Consider the following 16,987-nt stretch of genomic DNA (forward strand, 5'->3'; position numbering starts at 1 on the left):
CTCTGTGGGTCTGGGTGGTCATTGCATAGTCCAAGGTGGGGGTGGGGGTGTCTGTTGAACTAGACTCTGGATGGTCCGTGAGGGAGAGCAGGGTCTGGGTGGTGAGTAGGGATGAGGAGGTGGCGTAGGTGGGCAGTAGGGACATTGTTGGAAACCAGCTAACTGGCTCTGCCCTTCTCTCTATCACAGGTTGATTGTCCTGGGCTGTGGCTGGCCGTGGTGCTAGAGCCCTGGATGGCCCCAGAGCCAGCCCCAGGGAAGACGATGGTACCCCTTGTGCCTGCACTCGTGATGCTTGGTTTGGTGGCAGGTGCCCATGGTGACAGTAAGTCTGACCCCTCATGGTGCGGGATCTCCCAGGTTAAAAGGTGGCACTCCTCCTAGCAAGATTCTAGGGTGAGGGGCACAACCAGGTACTACAAGAGGCAAGATAGTTAGATACCTCCCCAGACCTCGTACTGTCCTAGAAAGACATCGCCCTCTCAGTTAGATAACCCCCCTCCCAAGAAGTACTCCAGCCTCATGCTTCCTGGGAGCATCCTGTGAAATGCCTGCATGTCCCTTAAGGCACTGCGGGGTGGGGCATGTCTAAGTATGCCCCTGTTTTATGGGATAGGAGTGAGCCATGTCCAAGATTCATGTGGTCATTGGGTGACATGCTCAGGCGTGTACTGTGCCTGCCACTGCAGATCTGTGCAAAAGACACCCTGTGAGCCATGTCAGAGTTGAGTGGGAATAGGGGGGTGGCTCACAAGGAATCTATATGGATGTGTGAATGGGATGCCACATGTGTCCACAGGTCCAGGGAGAGATCAGAAGCCGGAGCCACCACAGCCCTTCCCCTGGGCTAGACCCTTGGGATTCATATGTGGGGACACTGAGTCCCTCCTTCCCCTTCCCCACCACCTTCAAGGCAAAAGGGCATCCCCCTTCCACCAGCCCCTCAGCGTTGGGAATCCGGGGAAGATTGCACCTGGCCAGCAGGATGCTGGGCTCCAGTGGACCTGTGTGTGTGTGTGTGTGTGTGTGTGTGTGTGTGTGTGTGTGTCTGTGTGTGTGTGTCTGTGTGTGTGTGTGTGTGTGTGCGCGCGCGCGCTGGCGGAAGTGGGATTGTCCCCTGCCCAAACCCAACTCTGAACTTTCCTTCCTTTCCTGCCGCCCTTCCCCCTGCCTGGCACTACAAGACTGGCCGCAGCCCGCCCCGTCACCATGGTTACCACTGCTTGGTTACTGGTGGGAGGCGGAGCACAGGGCAGATTTAGCCAATCTGCACACTGACAGGGAGGGGTGAGGTCGGAGCCAAGGTCCCTGGGGAAAGGGGCTGTTCCCAGCCTGTCCGGAGCCCAGAGGTGGCCAGGGGCCAACCCCGGGATCAGCCTGGGGGTCAGCAAGCCATAGGGCTTCCCTCACCCCCCTCTCCAAGTATCTGGGCACAGATCTCTATCCTTGCCCCTCCCAGGCCCTTTCTCCTAATGGCTCATTAATTATTCAGGACCAGATCCTGGAGAGGGGTGGGACTAGGGCGCCCCGCCCTTTGTCCTCAGAGGCTGGGCCCTGGTGGGGCGGGTAGGGCCAGGGGAAGGGGAGGGCATTCCTCTTGGGGGCAGGGGCTGAGGGGGAGTGGGAGCTTTGAGGTGCAGGCCAAGGGAGGGCTGGGCAAGCAGAAGCAGGGCTGGGTTTGGGGGCAGGGGGTGATCTCCAGGCCTAGCTGGGGCTGCTGGAGAGCTTGAGCCTGCAGGGGCAGGTTGGGGTAGAAGTCTCTGGGTGTGACTCTGACGTTGGCAGGGGAGGCAAAGGCTTGTCAACAGTCAGGTGTGGTCAGTAGCCCTTAGACACTGAAATACTGTCCTTGCTCTCCGACCTCACCCCGGACACTCTCATGGCCTTCAGACAGGAGTTTGAGGGCAGAGGGAGGACCGCCCAGCTGGACTTTCAGACAACACATCCTGGGAGAATAACTGCCTTCCCCTCCTGCTTCAGACCAAACATGCCCTGACGTGTACCCTCATTCCCCCCAAACCTGTTCCTCCTTCTGTGTTCTCTCCCCTGGCGAATGGCATTACCACCCACCCCGCCACCCAAGTCAGAGCCCAGGGCCTCCTCCCTGTCTCATTCCGCACATCTAATCCATCACCAACTTCTGTTGTTTCTCCCTTCTAAACATCTCTGGAATGCATCCACCTTCCTCTCCACTGCCTTCACCCAAGCCACGCTCAGCTCTTTTTTGGGCTTTTGCACGCAACTGCCTCCTGATGTCTTCCCTGCCTCCATTCCCTCATAATCCATTCTCCCTTCCGGAGTCTAAGAGTCAGGTTGCAAAATGAAAGCCTGACTGTGTCACCGCTCAGTTTAAAATCCCTCACTCTCCTCCCCTGTTGCCTTCAGGATCAAGCCTAGGGGTCTCGACGCTTCTCAAGGCTTTGCATTTTCTGGCCTCTGCCAACCTCATCCTTCACTCTGCCGCCCGCCCCAGGCTCCCGCCATGCTGACTTCTGTCACTCATATGTTCCCCGGGCCTCTGTTCCTTCTGATCCCTCTGCTTGGAACACTCTTCCTTGTCCTCCCACCTGACCAGTTCCCACACACTTGGAACCATCACTTCCTCCAGGAGTCTGGGTCATGTGCTACTTGGGGGACAGAGTGAAACAATTTTTAGAACAGAGTCCCAGAACCTCCATGCTGGTCCTTAAGAACCAGAACCCAAGGACCAGGGTCTTGAAAGTAGGAACCAGCTGGAGATGCTGAAATAGGGTGAGTGGGGCTCTGCTCCCAGACAGAGAGCCATGGGAGGGAGCCTGGGTTGGGGGCTGTGACTTGGCCCTGTGAAGCAGGGTCTGTCCTATAGACCTGCTTCATGCTATATACGCTCTTGGATCTGTACCCCTCCCACCGTGACCAGGCTTAGGCTGGGCTTAGGAGACTTCTAGCCAGGGGTGACTGAGCAAACGTGGACAGAGCTACCGCAAAAGGTAGGGCAGGCGCCCCAGAGAATTGACGACCGGAGCAGTGAAGCGCGGAGCGGACAAATGTGTTTCTATAGGCCTCTTAACGAGACAAATGAATGGGAGCCCTGGCCTCTGAGGGGAGCGGAGGGAAGGGGGGTGGAGAAGCAGCTGCCAAGAGTTAGCCCAGAGGCCCCAGTGTTAATGCCACTCAGCTCCGATGGAGACCCAGGCACGCGGGGTGCGGGCAGCTCCCCCAGCCCAGGTCTTTGTGGTTTCTCAAAGGGAAGGCTTGTAGGGGGCTAGAGGTGGTCCCAAGCAGGAAGAGGTTTTTCCTTCTCTAACATGCAAGTCAGGTGCTAGGTGGCCACCCAGGCCTGCCTCTGGAACACGCAGTGGGGGGTTACCGCGGTGTGTGCTGTTGGGGGGCAGCACTGGCACAGAGGTAGTGATCTAAGCACTTGGGAAGGGCATGGGGAGGCTTCCTGGAAAAAGGGAACCCTGAACAGTGACTGGATATTTGCTAATGGTGGGTGTTGCACAATGGGATAAGATGGGGCAGGGGGGATAGGGATGGCCCTTGGGCTTCTCCATGGAGCTCATGAAAGAGATACAGTGAAAACCATCTCCCTTTTGTTCCCGGATAGCATAGGACAGAGGCAGGGATGCAGCACAGGTAATCAGGTTTGAGCAAGGACCTGGTTACAGCCTAGTGACTTGGAATCATAGGAGCCTGGAGTAGGATGCCCGATGCTGGAGGGGTAGATGGGGTCAGGGCAGGGGCCTGAGTAGCTGAGGGTGTGTCTGTCATGTCATACCCCTGCCCCGCCAGCCTTATGGGGAGGCAGGGCCACCGGCTAGGTAGGACCTGGTGGCCTGCCTAGACTCTGCCCTCCGTGGCACTTCTGGCAGGTTGCTTTCTCTCTCTGGGCCTGTTTTCCTATTGCACAATAAGGGTAGTCATTCCTACCTGGAAAGGTTAACTGAGGTCACATGTTCGAGGCACCTGGCACCAAGTATGTGGTCCCTGCATCTGGGGCCATGACCTGGGGGCTCCCTGTGTGTCCCCTGGGAGCCCGGGGTTGTCTCTGAGCAGGCTCCCCTCTGGAGGGCACCAAGAACGGTCATAGGAGCCAGAGTTAATGAGTCCCCAGCTCATTAGGCGGTTCAGGGCCTGGGAAATCCACCTCTCCAGGAGCTCCCTCCCCTGCCTCGCTGCCCCTCACTCCCTCATGGCCGCGTGTCTGCTCTCTGCTTCCATGTACATGTGTGTGGACGTGTGTGTATGTGCTCTGCAGAGAAGGCACAAAATAGCAGTCCGTCTCTCCCTGTGGACGAGCCTCCAGGGTGGCCCGGCTTGGCTGGCTGAACACCCTCTGCCCCAGAAGTGTGCCCACCCTCTGTCCAAGCTAGCCCACTCGTTTCCTTTATTTGGCCACTCATTCCCATTGTACATGGGCTCAGTGGCCTGCTTGAATGGAGAGTGTCCCAGGGCTTACCTCTGGGACCTGCTGCCCAAATTGCTGTGTGGCCCACAACCTCCGTGCAGGGAAGAAGGGGGGAAGGTCCAGAGGAGCGCTGGAACCACATTCTGGTGGGGGCAGAAGGCTCCTCCTGGCACGTGGTCTCTGAAGTTCTTCAGACCCCCACTGAACACCAGGCAGCACCTGAGTCAGCACCTGGCAAGAGTGGTCTAGTGGCTTGATTTTGACAGCGTGTCTGGGGATGTAATCAGTCAGTGTAGCTGTTACCAGTGCTGGAATGGGAAACCCAGAGGGCTGCTGGATGCAGGGCAGGCTCCCACAGGCTTGGGCGTGGGGTGCACGAGAGGGCAGGGCACACGCAAAGGCAAGCAGGTGCCCACTGGCCTGGCCTGTCAGGGCAGGTCTGGGTAGGGGGTAGCCAGCCCACCAGAGCCAAGCGGTGTCCCAGCACACTGTTTGGCCCATGATAGGTGTTCTCTTTTGAAAGAGTCAGGAAAGGTGAACCTGGAGAGAGGTTAGCAGGAGCAAGTGTGGGGAGGGGAGTAGGGGGACCGAAATCAGCCCAGGGTTTGTAGCTGGGAAGAGACCTGGTCAGATTTGTGCTCCCCAAAGGTGGGCCTGGTGAACAAAAGGGGCAGGGGCTTGGCAGGGCTGTGGGACACCAACGAGCTGGGGTAATGGGGTTTGGCTGTCATGCTGGGTGAGGGGCCCCTGGGTGGGAGTGGGGGTGGGTTCAGGAAGCGGAGGGTGAGGCCTGAGTAAGGGGAGGGGCCTGCCCTGCCCGCTAGCACTGGTGGGGGGTAGCTCAGGAGGCTCTGCCAGTCAGGCGGGTGGGTGGGCTGGGCGGGGCACTGGCCTCTCTCCAGCCTTCCAGGGTTCTGCCTCCTCAGTGGCCCCAGGACTTGGGCACCATCCAGCCTCCACACTTCCTTGGCCTTTTCCCTCCTCGCCATTCTCTCTCTCTCTCTCTCTCTCTCTCTCTCTCTCTCTGTCTCTCTCACTCTCTCACTCTCTCGTGACCCAGACCTGGCTCGCCTCCCCAGCTTCTGGTTCTTTGTTTGGTGGGGAGGCCCCGCCCCCAGGCGCGCTCTCCGGCCATTCCGGTTCAGCAGGTTCCAGCCTCTGCTTTCTGCTGCGGACACGTTGAGGCAGGAGTCCAGGAGGGTTTCTACCCTGGGCTCCTCTCCCTGGTGGAGCGGGCTTCCCCCTGGCGTGTGAGGGGCTGCGGTCTCCATCCTCCGCAGGCATGCCTTCCCTCGTCAGGTCACCCCTTCATTTGTTCTACACCCCCGTGTGCCAGGAACTGGGTCGGGCAACTGGGACGGGGCAGGAAGCAAAGCAGGGTGAGGAAACGGCTGTGAACCAGATACTCCCCGCCCCCCAAGTGTAGAAAAAGTAATAACCTCACACACGTGCTATGTAACAAACTGTGAGCAGTGCTGTGAGAGAGGCGGGGAGAGTTACGAGAGAGCCTAAGGCCAGGAACTGAGCTAATGGAGCAGCGGACGGCGACAGGGAGACCAAGGAAGGTTTTCTGAGGAAATGATGTTTCAGTTGAGATCAGGAAGGTGAATAGGAGTTCGTGGGTGAAGAGGATGTCTAAAAGGTTTGTGGCAGCAGGAACAGCTACTCCAAGGGTCCTGAGGCCACAGGGAAAGTCACTCCTCCAGGGACTGGGAAGCCAGGGCTGGCGTGGGGGGCGGGTGGGGAGTGGCTGGGGTCAGACCTGGCGAGGCTCTGTCCACCCTGAAAGGAGTTGAAGTTTTGTTTTGATAGCAGTGGGAGGCCTCTGCAGGGTTTTGGTCAGAGGAGAGGGGCAGTTCACTCGGGCTGCTGAACAGACACTAGACTGGAGGCAGGGACACAGCTTGCCGGGCGGGCCGAATCTTCATCTTCGGTCAAGGGAAGGTGGCATCTGGACTAAGGCAGTGCAGAAGGAGATCATGGAGCTGTTGTCGGCAGGTCCTTGGGTGTCGGGGAGGTGCACACCCAGTGGAGCCTGAGTGGGCAGAGTCCTGTCTGAGAGGACCAAGGAGGCCCCGTCTGAAAGGACCGGCAAACAGGGACATGTTCTGCGGACAGCGGCAGACTGGGAGAGTCTGGAGCCTCTTTCAGGGCGCAGTCGGAGGAAATGGGGAGCAAATTGTAGCTTCTAGGCCCTCTACGTTATTCCCATGCCACTCTGACCCTCACCAAGGGTATGTGTTTCCCCACCAAGGCTGCCCCTGGCTCTTCAGGCCCAGCTGCTCTCACCCCCTCTAAGTACTCCGCAAGCAGTCAGGTGGGGAGGCCTGAGTTTCCCTCCTCCAGGGAGCCTTCAGTGCTGCAGGAACAGCTTAGGATTGGAAACACCAGTCAAACCCTAGCTCCACCCCCCCATCACTGTGTGACTTGTTACTTAACCTTCCGAGCCTCCATTTCCTCATCTCTTAAAATGAAGATGATACTACTACCCACGTCATTTTGTTTTGTTTTCTTCATAAAGTATTTATTTTTAAGAGAGAGAGCGCGTGCACGAGCAAGCAGGGGAGGGGCAGAGAGAGAGGGAGAGAGTCCCAAGCAAGTGCTGCGCTGAGCGTAGAGCTTAACATGAGGCTTGAGTCACGAACCTGTGAGATCATGACCTGAGCCAAAACCTGTGAGATCATGACTGACTGAACCACACAGGTGCCCCCACATCATTGTTTTAAGACTTCAAGTCTTAAACAGCAGCAGCTGCCTCCCACACAGGACCCACCAACCGTCATGCCTGTGCACGCCCTCGACAGCCCTCATCACATTCTGTCCACACAGACCCGTGGGCCCTGCCACCATTTTGCAAATGAGAAAACAGAGGCTCAGAGATGATGAGTGACTTGCGTAAAAATTACATAAAACTTGCAGAGCCTGCCGGGCCCCTGGGTGCTGGATAAAGTGGTTCCCTTCCTGCTCGCTGCAAGGCTAAGCCCTCTTACTCTGTAACTGCTGACCCCGCTGGTCCCCGGACCCTCCCCTCCTGCAGGACTGCACCCATCACTGTCCACTGGATCCTGGGTCGGCACGCTCTCCCTGTCTGCTTCCTCCTTCCCAGCAGCATTTAAACATTGTCTTTCACGTCTTAGGAAATCAAAAAAGAAACCAAGATGTAAGCCTCCCTGGACCCCTTACCCCCTGTAGGTGCCATCTTTTCTGTGGCTTCTCATCACAACCAGTCTCCTTTAAATGGTCACTGCACTCTTCTCTCCACTTTCTCACCATCCCCGCTCACCCCTCCACCTTCTTTGGTCCGGCTTCCCCCAGCATACCACTGACCCTGCTCTTCATAAAGCCCCACTATTCTGTACCAGGTGTTTGGGAGTCAGACAGGCTTGAATTCAAGCCTCGGAAATGCCACTCGTTGCCTGTGTGACCCTGGGCAAGTGACTTCACCTTTCTGGGCCTGTAAACTGGGGATAACAACGAGGAAGGACTAAATGAGATAAAGTACCTGGTGCGGAGTGGGTGCTTAGCGAGGGATGGTCATCACTGCACACACGTGTTTCTGTGCCAGAGATCAGGTCAGGCCTGGGCTCATTGGTACTGAGCAGGTGGTCTGAAAGGTCATTTCTCACGGTATTAGCCTTTCTGGAACTGTTCATTGGCCTGATTAATAGGAAATGGATCCTCTGTCAGGATTAACGAGGCGTTGCTACATCTTAATGAAAAGCAGGTTTCTCTGGTCTTGTGACCCCCGCCAGGGGGTGGGATTCATAGGGACAGGTGCTCCAGGTCAGCCCTGGTGTGTATATCAAGGTGATATGGGCATGACAGTACAGTGTCTGAGCCCCCTTCTTCCTTCCCCTCCCCCACCTCCCAGTGGACACACTGGGGAGATGTACAGGCTATCAGAAGGCAATAGCCAAGTCAGTGGGGGTGGGGGCGGGGCAGATTTACAGGAAAGCATTCACCTGGGAAGACGTCCAGAGACACTTAAAGAGGTGGAATGTCTAGGCCTTTCAGGACTGCTGGTATGTGGGGGCTGAGAGAGGAGGAATCACGGTTTCTGGCTTGAGCCTTGGGGTAGATGGAGGTACCATCCCCCAGATGGAGAGCAGTGGGGGAGGGACCAGTCTGAGAGGTGCTGGGGCTCTTCCAGGCAGCACTCAGCATGCCTTTGTCCTCTTGCTTGGAACTGATGGAGGATGGGAGACAGAGAGTAGTATAGTGGTTAAAGCATGGACTCCAGACACAGGACTCTTGGGTTCAAATCTCAGCTCTGCCACTAACCAGCTGTGTCATGTTAGACAAATCCCTTAACCTCTCTGTGCCTTGATTTTCTTCTCTATAAGCGGATGTGATTATAGCACCCACCTCATATACTGCAGTTCTTTTGAGTAGTGCCTGGCACATAGTAAGCACTGTGTAAGGGTTAGGTGTCACTATTCATATTTTCTTTATAGATCTTGCCACACACACACACACAACCCCCCCCATGACTGCCACCTGCAGAGTGTTGGTGATGTCGGTGGTGACTGTGTCATGGTGACTTGGTGTCTCCATCTCTCCAGGCAAACCTGTCTTCATTAAAGTCCCTGAGGACCAGACTGGGCTGTCGGGAGGAGTGGCTTCCTTTGTGTGCCAAGCCACAGGGGAGCCCAAGCCACGCATCACATGGATGAAGAAGGGGAAGAAAGTCAGCTCCCAGCGCTTTGAGGTAAGACCTTGGGTAGGAAGGGGCTGGCAGAGAGTTCAGGGTCTGCCTATCCTATTCTGGGGTCTGGTCCTACATCCCTTCTCCTTGGTCTTCCTCCTCAGGGGCCTTTTGGAGGTGGGAGGATGTCTGATCCTGAGCAGACTCTGACCCTGTGTCTGTCCTCTGGCAGGTGATTGAGTTTGATGATGGGGCAGGGTCCGTGCTGCGGATCCAGCCATTGCGGGCGCAACGAGATGAAGCCATCTACGAGTGCACGGCCACCAACAGTCTGGGAGAGATCAACACTAGTGCCAAGCTCTCAGTGCTCGAAGGTACGTGCTGGAGAGGAACGTGGCATGGTGGGTGGGTAGAATGACGTGTGGGAAGAGCCAGTCAGCCAGCCCCGTCCCTGCCATGGGCGGGTGTGTGTTTGGCAGAAAGGAAAACTGGCCATCTTGGCATCAGCAAAGGTCAGAAGTGGACGGGGATGGTCATTGGATCTGGCCTGGATTGTTTGGCTTGCGCCGAGGCCACCTGTGTCTTTATATCCTGTTGAGCCATGGCATTGCTCTGGTAGGGTTTGGGTCTGAGGTCTGATTTGAGGTGTGGGGCTGCAATTATGTATCGTTTGGGTTACTTGGCTTGTAGCGGTGGATCTGATTGTCCTATGGGGCAGTGGGCTTCAGAGAGGTGTGTTCCCTTATGAACCAGGGCCCTAGGCTGGGGGCTAGGACTCTGTGGGTGGATTTTAGTGTCTTCTCACCTGATGGTTGCTGCATTCATTCACAAATACTCCCTAATGCTGCTGTAAAGTCCAGGGGGCATCTGACCAGGGCCCTGCCCTTGAGATAGTTTCCAGTAAGTCCTATGGGGGCAGCCAGGGGGGTAGGAGAGCACAGAGGAGGGGGAGCTGTTATCTAAGCTGAGTCCTAAGGATAAGTAGGAGCTGGGGTGGGGGGCTAGGCAGAAATAACAGCATCTGCATATACCAAGGCCCAGAGGGAGGAGAGAAGGGAATTTTCACGGAACTCTGAGTAGTTCAGTTTGGTCTGGGGGATGGGTGGAGCTCGAGGGCACAGAGAGAAGCCGGGGGAGAAACCATTCAGCATGGACCTGGGGAGGTTAGAGGGCAGATCACACAGGCCCAGGCTAAGAATTGAACACTTTCCTAGGGATGTAAGAAGCCACGGGCTAGGGAGTGACATGATCAGTCCCCAGCCACAATGGATTCATCAGTCTGAATATGTCTGTGTGTATTTTCAAAATAGAGCCTTGATTGTTGCCTTTTTTAAAAAAAAAATTGCAGTAACAATACCTGTTGGCTGTTGAAAATTTGATAAATATGAAATAGCACGTAGGAAAAAGTAAAAATCAGATGTTATTTTGCCTCTTCCAGTAACATTTGGTTTTTTCCTTGCCCATTTTCTGTGCAGGCATTATATATACAGTTGACCCTTGAATAGTGCAGGGGTTAGTTTGCCAACCCTCCCCACCACTGCCAAGCAGTTGAAAATCTGCATATTGCTTTTGACGGTTCCAAAACTTAGCTACTAATAGTCTATGGTCTACTGGAAGCCTTGCCAATAACATAAAAGTCAATTAACACATCTCTTATATATGTATTATATACTGTATTCTTAGGATAAAACAAGATGGAGAAAAGAAAATCTCATTAAGAAAATCATGAGAGCGGCTCCTGGGTGGCTCAGTCGGTTAAGCATCCGACTCTTGGTTTCGGCATGGCTCAGGTCATGATCCCATGGTTTGTGGGATCGAGCCCTGCATTGGGCTCTGTGCTGGCAGTGCAGAGCCTGCTTGGGATTCTGTCACCCTCTCTCTCTCCCTGTTCCCCACTCACACTGTCTCTGTCTCTCTCAAATAAGTAAACCTAAAACATTTTTTTAAATAAAAAAAGAAAAATGAGAGAGGGGTGCCTGGCTGGTTCAGTCAGTAGAGCATGCAACTCTTGACCTCAGGGTTGTGAGTTTAAGCCCAACATGGGGTGTAGAGATTACTAACAAAATAAACTTAAAAGAAAATCATGAGAGAAAATACATTTAAATATAGTCCTGTACCATATTGAAAAAAGTCCACATATAAGTGCACCTGTGCAGTTCAAACCCGTGTTGTGGGAGGGTCAGTTGTATAAGAAAAGTGGGATCGTGCCCTGCCCAATGATTTGTGGACTGCTTTTTTTTCCCCCAAGATTTTATTAAAAAAAAAATTTCTGAGGGGTGCCTGGGTGTCTCAGTCGGTTGAGCGCCCAACTTCAGCTCCGGTCAGGATCTCACAGCTTGTGAGTTCGAGCCCCATGTCGGGCTCTGTGCTGACAGCTCAGAGCCCGGAGCCTGCTTCGGATTCTGTGTCTCCCTGTCTCTCTGCCCCTAACCCACTTGTGTTCTGTCTCTGTCTCTCTCAAAAAATAGATAAACATTAAAAAAAATTTTTTTTAATAAAATAAATTTCTGAGAGAGAGATTGCGTGCGCGTGCAAGTAGGGGAGGGCAGAGAGTGAGACAGGATCTGAAGTGGGCTCTGCACTGACAGCAAAGAACCTGACACAGGGCTTGAACCCATGAACGGTGAGAACATGACCTGAGCCGAAGTCCAACACTTAACTGATTGAGCCATCCAAGATTTTAAGTAATCTCCGCACCCAATGTGGGCTCCAACTCACAATCCCGAGATCAAGAGTGATGTGCTCCACTGACTGAGCCAGCCAGGTGCCCCTCATTTGTAGACCACTTTTTAACGTAACACATCATGAACATCTTCCTCACCGTTAAATATTCTGTATCATTATTTTTAATGGCTGTAGGTATCACATGAAGTACCTTAGTTTATTTGGCCATTCCTTTATTGTTGGACACATACGTTGTTTCCCCCCCCCCTTTTTTTTTTTTTTTTTGCTTTTATAAAGCGCTATACACTTTCTTGCAGATCAGATGTGTTCACCTTCCTGATTATTTCCTTATTCTAGATTCATGGAAGTGGAATTGCTGGATCAAAGGACACATGAATTTTTAAGCCTTTCAGTATTTCCAGAAGATTGTGTCAGTTTACACTCCCACCAAGCAGGGCATAAGAGGGCCTCTTTTCTGCATATCCTCACCAGCAGTGGGAATTATCATTAAAAAAAAGTCTTTGCCAAGTTAATAGGCAAAAAATGGCATCTCAATTTAATTTGCATTTCTTTGATTACAAGAGCAGTTGAACATCTTTTCACATTGGCCATTTTTACGCTATGGCTTTATGTGTTTGCATGCATCCATTCAGTAACTTCCTTGTGCCTGTGTGTCTCCTGTGGGCGGTGAGGGATGGGGGGAACTCCAGTTTAGAGGGGCAGTGGAAGACAGTGGTTAAGAGCAGGGGCTCCAGACCACTTCCTCTCTTACCTTGTGACCTTGACTAGTAACTATGCCTCTGAGCCTCATCTGCTCCACCTGTAAATGGGGATGTAATACCTACTGCCCAAGCTGATTTGGAGGATTGAATATGATGTAAAGTACTTTGCAGGATCCAGTGAACGGTAGCTGCTATTGTGCTGGAAGTTGTACATCCTGGAGGTACCTGGCTCCCATGGCATCATCCAGGTGATGCGGCCCCATGGTCCATTCCCATGGAGGGGACTCCCCTGGGGAGCAGGGCCCCAGAGGACAGGCATTGGGCCAGGACCACTGGTTGCCAAGTGCCCTGAGCTCAGTTTCTGTCCTCTAACCAGAGGACAAGTAGTTCAGCCTTGCCTTCCCTCCTGTTGGCATCTGCCCCAGCGGGGAGCCTTCTGTCCTACCCTGGCATCCAGGCATCTGGCTGAAGGGCCAGAACTGTGGCTCCTGCCCAAGAGGGCATCTTCTGAGACTGTCATGTTGAAGAAAGAGGACCTCTGGGTTAGTGTTGAAAGAGAAATCCACCCCTCTCCACTCCCCGTGCCCCCCCCCCCCCGGCCCCTGCAAGAGCTTCTATGCCCCTGTTCCTTTATGGGCACTCTCCTAACCCCACCACTGCCCTGGACAGCTTTGTTTTTTAAAGGATTGGGGAGGATACAGCTGGTCTTTCAGGCTTGGAAAGTGAGGGGATTCAGACTTGGAGGGACCCCCTCCATCCTGAGGGGCATTCTTGAATGAAGGTTTCTCTAGCAGGGGTCTGGGGTTTGTATGTGTTTCTGGGCTATGGGAGGAGGTCCGTGGTGAGTGTGGGGCAGGTCCCTGCCCTGCTTGTGCTCCTGTCCCCTGTGAGGGCGGAGCTCTGAGCCCCTCCTCCTCCTGAAACACCCATCCAGGAAGATGAAATGCTGACTTACCGTGTTGGTCTGTGTAACCTTGACCAGGCTCCTGGCTTGGCAGAAAGGAGTGGAGTAGGAGGCCTCAAAGGGGCCAGGAGGTGGGACCAGGAGGAAGCAGCCCAGACAGCGACCATCCCACCCCTCCCTGCCCTCCTGTGCAGGCCTGGAAAGTTGGGGGTGTGGAGGGAGCAGGGAGAAAGGATAGTGTGACTGGGAGGAGAGCCAGGGCCGATCCGGGAGGCCACCACAGGTTCTCAGGAAGCCTGGGGTGAGGATGAAGCTGGTTTGGGGGACAGGAATAAGAGTGGAGTCCTCTTCCGGTGTCACACACTGCGTGTAGGCCAAAAGCACCAGTACACGGTCATGCTTACTGCTCATTGGGCTTTTCAGAGGAGTGGCTGAGGGCCGCCTGCGGTGACCTGGCTCAGGGGAGGAATTGGTGTACCCCCCAAAGGGAGCCCAGGCCTGCAAGTCTGGTCCTGTTCCCCCCTGTCCTGTGTTGTTCTGCAACAGGCCCAGCCTCCCCCATACGTGGCTCGGGAAACACCCCACACTGCCTAAGGCTCCCTGAGCCTCTCCCTGGTCCCGGCCTTTGCACCCAGCTCCCTGACAGGACTGCCACTCCCCGTGTGACCAGGTGTGGCCCAATGTGCCCCAGCTGCCCTGTGGTGTGCAGCCGGCTGCCTGCCCTCCCCCCACACCCATGGCTGTGGACGGGGTAGGGGTGCCCAGCACAAGCTGACTGGGGGTGAGCCTGTCCAGGCTGTGACGAGCACAGGGCCCTGCCGCCCAGTGTTCCTGTCTGAGTGGTAATTGAAGCCATTAGCGCGCCAGCCTCTCCCTCGCCCGGTAATGGCAGGAAAAGCTCTTCTCACTCCGCACTCTTGAGGCAGCGGCTGAATCACTCCCCCTCCAACCCGCCCGCTGCCGCCACTGAGACAGAGAATCTGACATTTTCCCTCTGGAGGGAGGGGGAGGGGAGGCAGGCTTTGCTTCTTGGCCTTTCCCTCCAGGAGGTGGGGGGAGTGAGGGTCTTAGAGCTCATTCTGGAGGTTACGATTCAGCTGAGCCAGTGGGTTCCAAGCCAGGCAGGACAGTGGTCAGGAAAGCCCCGGAGGAGGCCAGACAGCAGAGATGTGGGCAGGGCCCTGGTGACTTGGGTAGGTTCTGGAGGGCGATGGAAGGGGAGGGGGAGAGGTGGAGGACTTGGGGGGGGGGGAGCGGGTGAGCCCAAGAGCAGGAATGGGCTGTTTCTGACTCTGTCCCGGAGGGGCCCGGCTCAGAGTGCAGGTGGCAGCGTTTGCCTTGTGATCATGGATGCAGCAGATGACAGGCACCCTGCGTGTGCTGTGGGTGCCCTGTGTGCCTGGGTAAGGCATTGTGTGAGGTGCGTGGCATGGTGTTAGTGCAGCGGGTGTGTGCCTTACGTGCTACATGTACAGCACGGGGTGCACAGCGGACTGTGTGTGCCTGTGTGCGTGCCTGTGTGCCCATGAGCACTGTAGGGGGTGTGTATACAGTAGGTGGTATACACTCCACACCATGCAGTGTCTGTGTGTGTGTGCACGCATTAGTGTGTGGGGGGGGTGTGGTGGGCGACAAGCATCTTGAGCTGAATGTGTGGGGGTCGGTCTGACACTGGGGGGATGGTCAGAGAGGCTGCATCTGGGCTCATCATCTCTCAGACCCACGGGTTCCCTGCTCAGAGCTGCTGGCAGGCAGGACGGCTGGACAGGGATGAACGCGGGACCGAGTGGTCAGGCTGACCTGTTCTCGAGTACAGTAGCTCCTCAGCACTTCCTGTGCAGCCAGGCCAGGAGGGAGGGTGCACCAGATAGATAGAAATCCTGCCTAGACCTTGGGACCCCACTTCTTCCTCCTCTCTTCTTACCAAGGCCAGGCTGCCTTTCACCTTTTTTCGCCCAGTCGACTGACCAGAACCGTACCACCCACGGGTGCCACACATGGAGTGTGTCTGGTCTTGCCTACTTTGTGACAGGCTCCGGGGATGCCGTTAGGCAAGTGGGACAGTGACTGGGGTAGGGGGTCAGTCGGTGCTGGGCCTGGACCCCCGGGTTCTGCAGTGGCTCTGACCCTGGCTGGCTTTGGGACCTGTGGGGTGATGAAGGACCTCTTGAGACCGCTCCCCCTCACTGTTCACCCCCATACTCAGTCCTTTTGGAAACAGCCTCAGGGACAAGAGGGCTGATGAGCAACATATGACCCTGTCCTGAGATCCTGGGCTGTGCCGGACCCAGAGCAGACCCTGAAGGGAGCTTGCTTTCAGGACGGGTGGGTGTTTTCCCAGGGAGTCAGCACTCCCTGCCCCACCCTCCTCCCTGCCCCTGGCCCAGGCCTGGCTTTGGGGTTGGGGTCGTTGGGATAAAGAGCTACCACAGGCAGAGGATGACTTCCCAAGTGGCAGGCTGTGCCCTCTCCCTGTTGCCTACATACGTGTCTGGGTAACAGGCTGGTTTTGCAGAAGCTGGGCCTGTCACCGCCCTAATTGGCAGCCACAGAAGGCCTAGAACCCAGGCCAGCTCCTGCCCCTCCCCTCACAGCCAAGGCATGACCTACATGCTTTTCTGGTCCAGTGACTGTGGTCTCTCTGACCTATCCTTCCACACACCTCCCATCCCCCATCATGACCACTGTAGCATTTGGGACCCCGCAGACATGAGGCTCTGCAGCCATTTCCTGGAAAGTTCTGGGCCCTAGGCATGGGGTTGGGAGAGGTGTTAGGTAGGTGGGCACTGCCAGGAGGGCCTAAGGTCAGGCTCTGGGTTTCTTGGTACCTAGAATCCCCCATCTTCTCTGGTTTTGATCCTTCTTCAAGGGCCCAAGTGGACTCCCTTCTGAGTGGTCCTCCTGTGGTATAGGCAGTACACTTGCCTCTTCTGTTAGACAGGCAGTAGGCACCTCCCCTGCGCCCAGCCTGCCCCCCCCCCCCCCCGCCCCACTCCTGCACTCAGAGGTACTTACAAGGCCCTACTATGTGTTTGGCTTCCTTGCTGGCTCCCCTCTCCCACAGACTCATGACCACAGAGTGGAGCCCAGCAGCTCTGGGAATAGCTAGCCAAGTTGGAGGTTTTAAATGCCCCCGTGTGTGCAGTCTCCATCCTTAGTAAGGTGCCTCCCTCTGGTTGCCTGGGGAGAGAGGATTTTAATCAGAGGAATGACATGATCAAATGTATGCTTCAGAAAGGTCCCTGGGGGTGCAGAGCAGGGTGAAAGGAGACCAGCGAGAGATTGGGGCAGCCTTACAGGCAGTAATGGCCTAAACCCAGGCAGCAGGAAGGGGAGGAAGGAAGAATGGGCTACAAGCAGTGGAGAAAGAGTGGTGACCTGCCTGGCTACTATGGAACTGGGGAGGTGGGAGACTGTGGGTTATGGCTTTGGGCCCAGGTAGATGGTGGTACTATTTTCTACGATTCAGGACCAGGTCTGAAAGGGCAAATCAACGAGTCTAGTTAGAAATCTGTTGTATCAGGCGTGTGTAGGCATCCAGGCGGAAGAATCCAGGAGGCGTGTGCAGATTCGCCAGCACTTCAAGGGACCTCTGGAAATGGAGTTTTGAAGGCTGAGAAATGGCAAATCTCAGGGAGCCAGAGCCAAGAGGGAGGAAGAGG

The 16,987-nt window shown here is 55.4% G+C and overlaps 1 protein-coding gene and 1 long non-coding RNA gene across 33 annotated transcripts in view; one reads left to right on the forward strand and one right to left on the reverse strand.

Moving 5' to 3' along the window:
- Positions 1–16,987, forward strand: part of PTPRF (protein tyrosine phosphatase receptor type F) — an 88,082-nt gene that overhangs the window by 14,723 nt on the left and 56,372 nt on the right. For all 31 annotated transcript variants that reach the window (XM_045477007.1, XM_045476982.1, XM_045477003.1 and 28 more), the window contains 3 exons: positions 190–325; positions 8,953–9,098; positions 9,268–9,409. In XM_045477007.1, coding sequence (XP_045332963.1) covers positions 235–325; positions 8,953–9,098; positions 9,268–9,409 — 379 coding nt within the window. In that variant the 5' untranslated portion in view covers positions 190–234. The remainder of the gene's footprint in view (positions 1–189; positions 326–8,952; positions 9,099–9,267; positions 9,410–16,987) is intronic.
- LOC123597747 lies at positions 6,930–16,125 on the reverse strand. Of its 2 annotated transcripts, XR_006712243.1 has the most exons (4): positions 12,586–16,125; positions 8,353–8,576; positions 7,893–8,047; positions 6,930–7,522 (listed from the first exon to the last, which is right to left on the reverse strand). It is a non-coding gene; the product is annotated as an uncharacterized LOC123597747 (long non-coding RNA). The 2 variants fall into 2 exon arrangements; XR_006712242.1 differs by lacking the exon at positions 12,586–16,125 and having other exon boundaries at positions 8,353–8,935.

This window comes from Leopardus geoffroyi, chromosome C1 (genome assembly GCF_018350155.1).
Source record: "Leopardus geoffroyi isolate Oge1 chromosome C1, O.geoffroyi_Oge1_pat1.0, whole genome shotgun sequence".
In the NCBI taxonomy this organism is placed as follows: Eukaryota; Metazoa; Chordata; class Mammalia; order Carnivora; family Felidae; genus Leopardus; species Leopardus geoffroyi.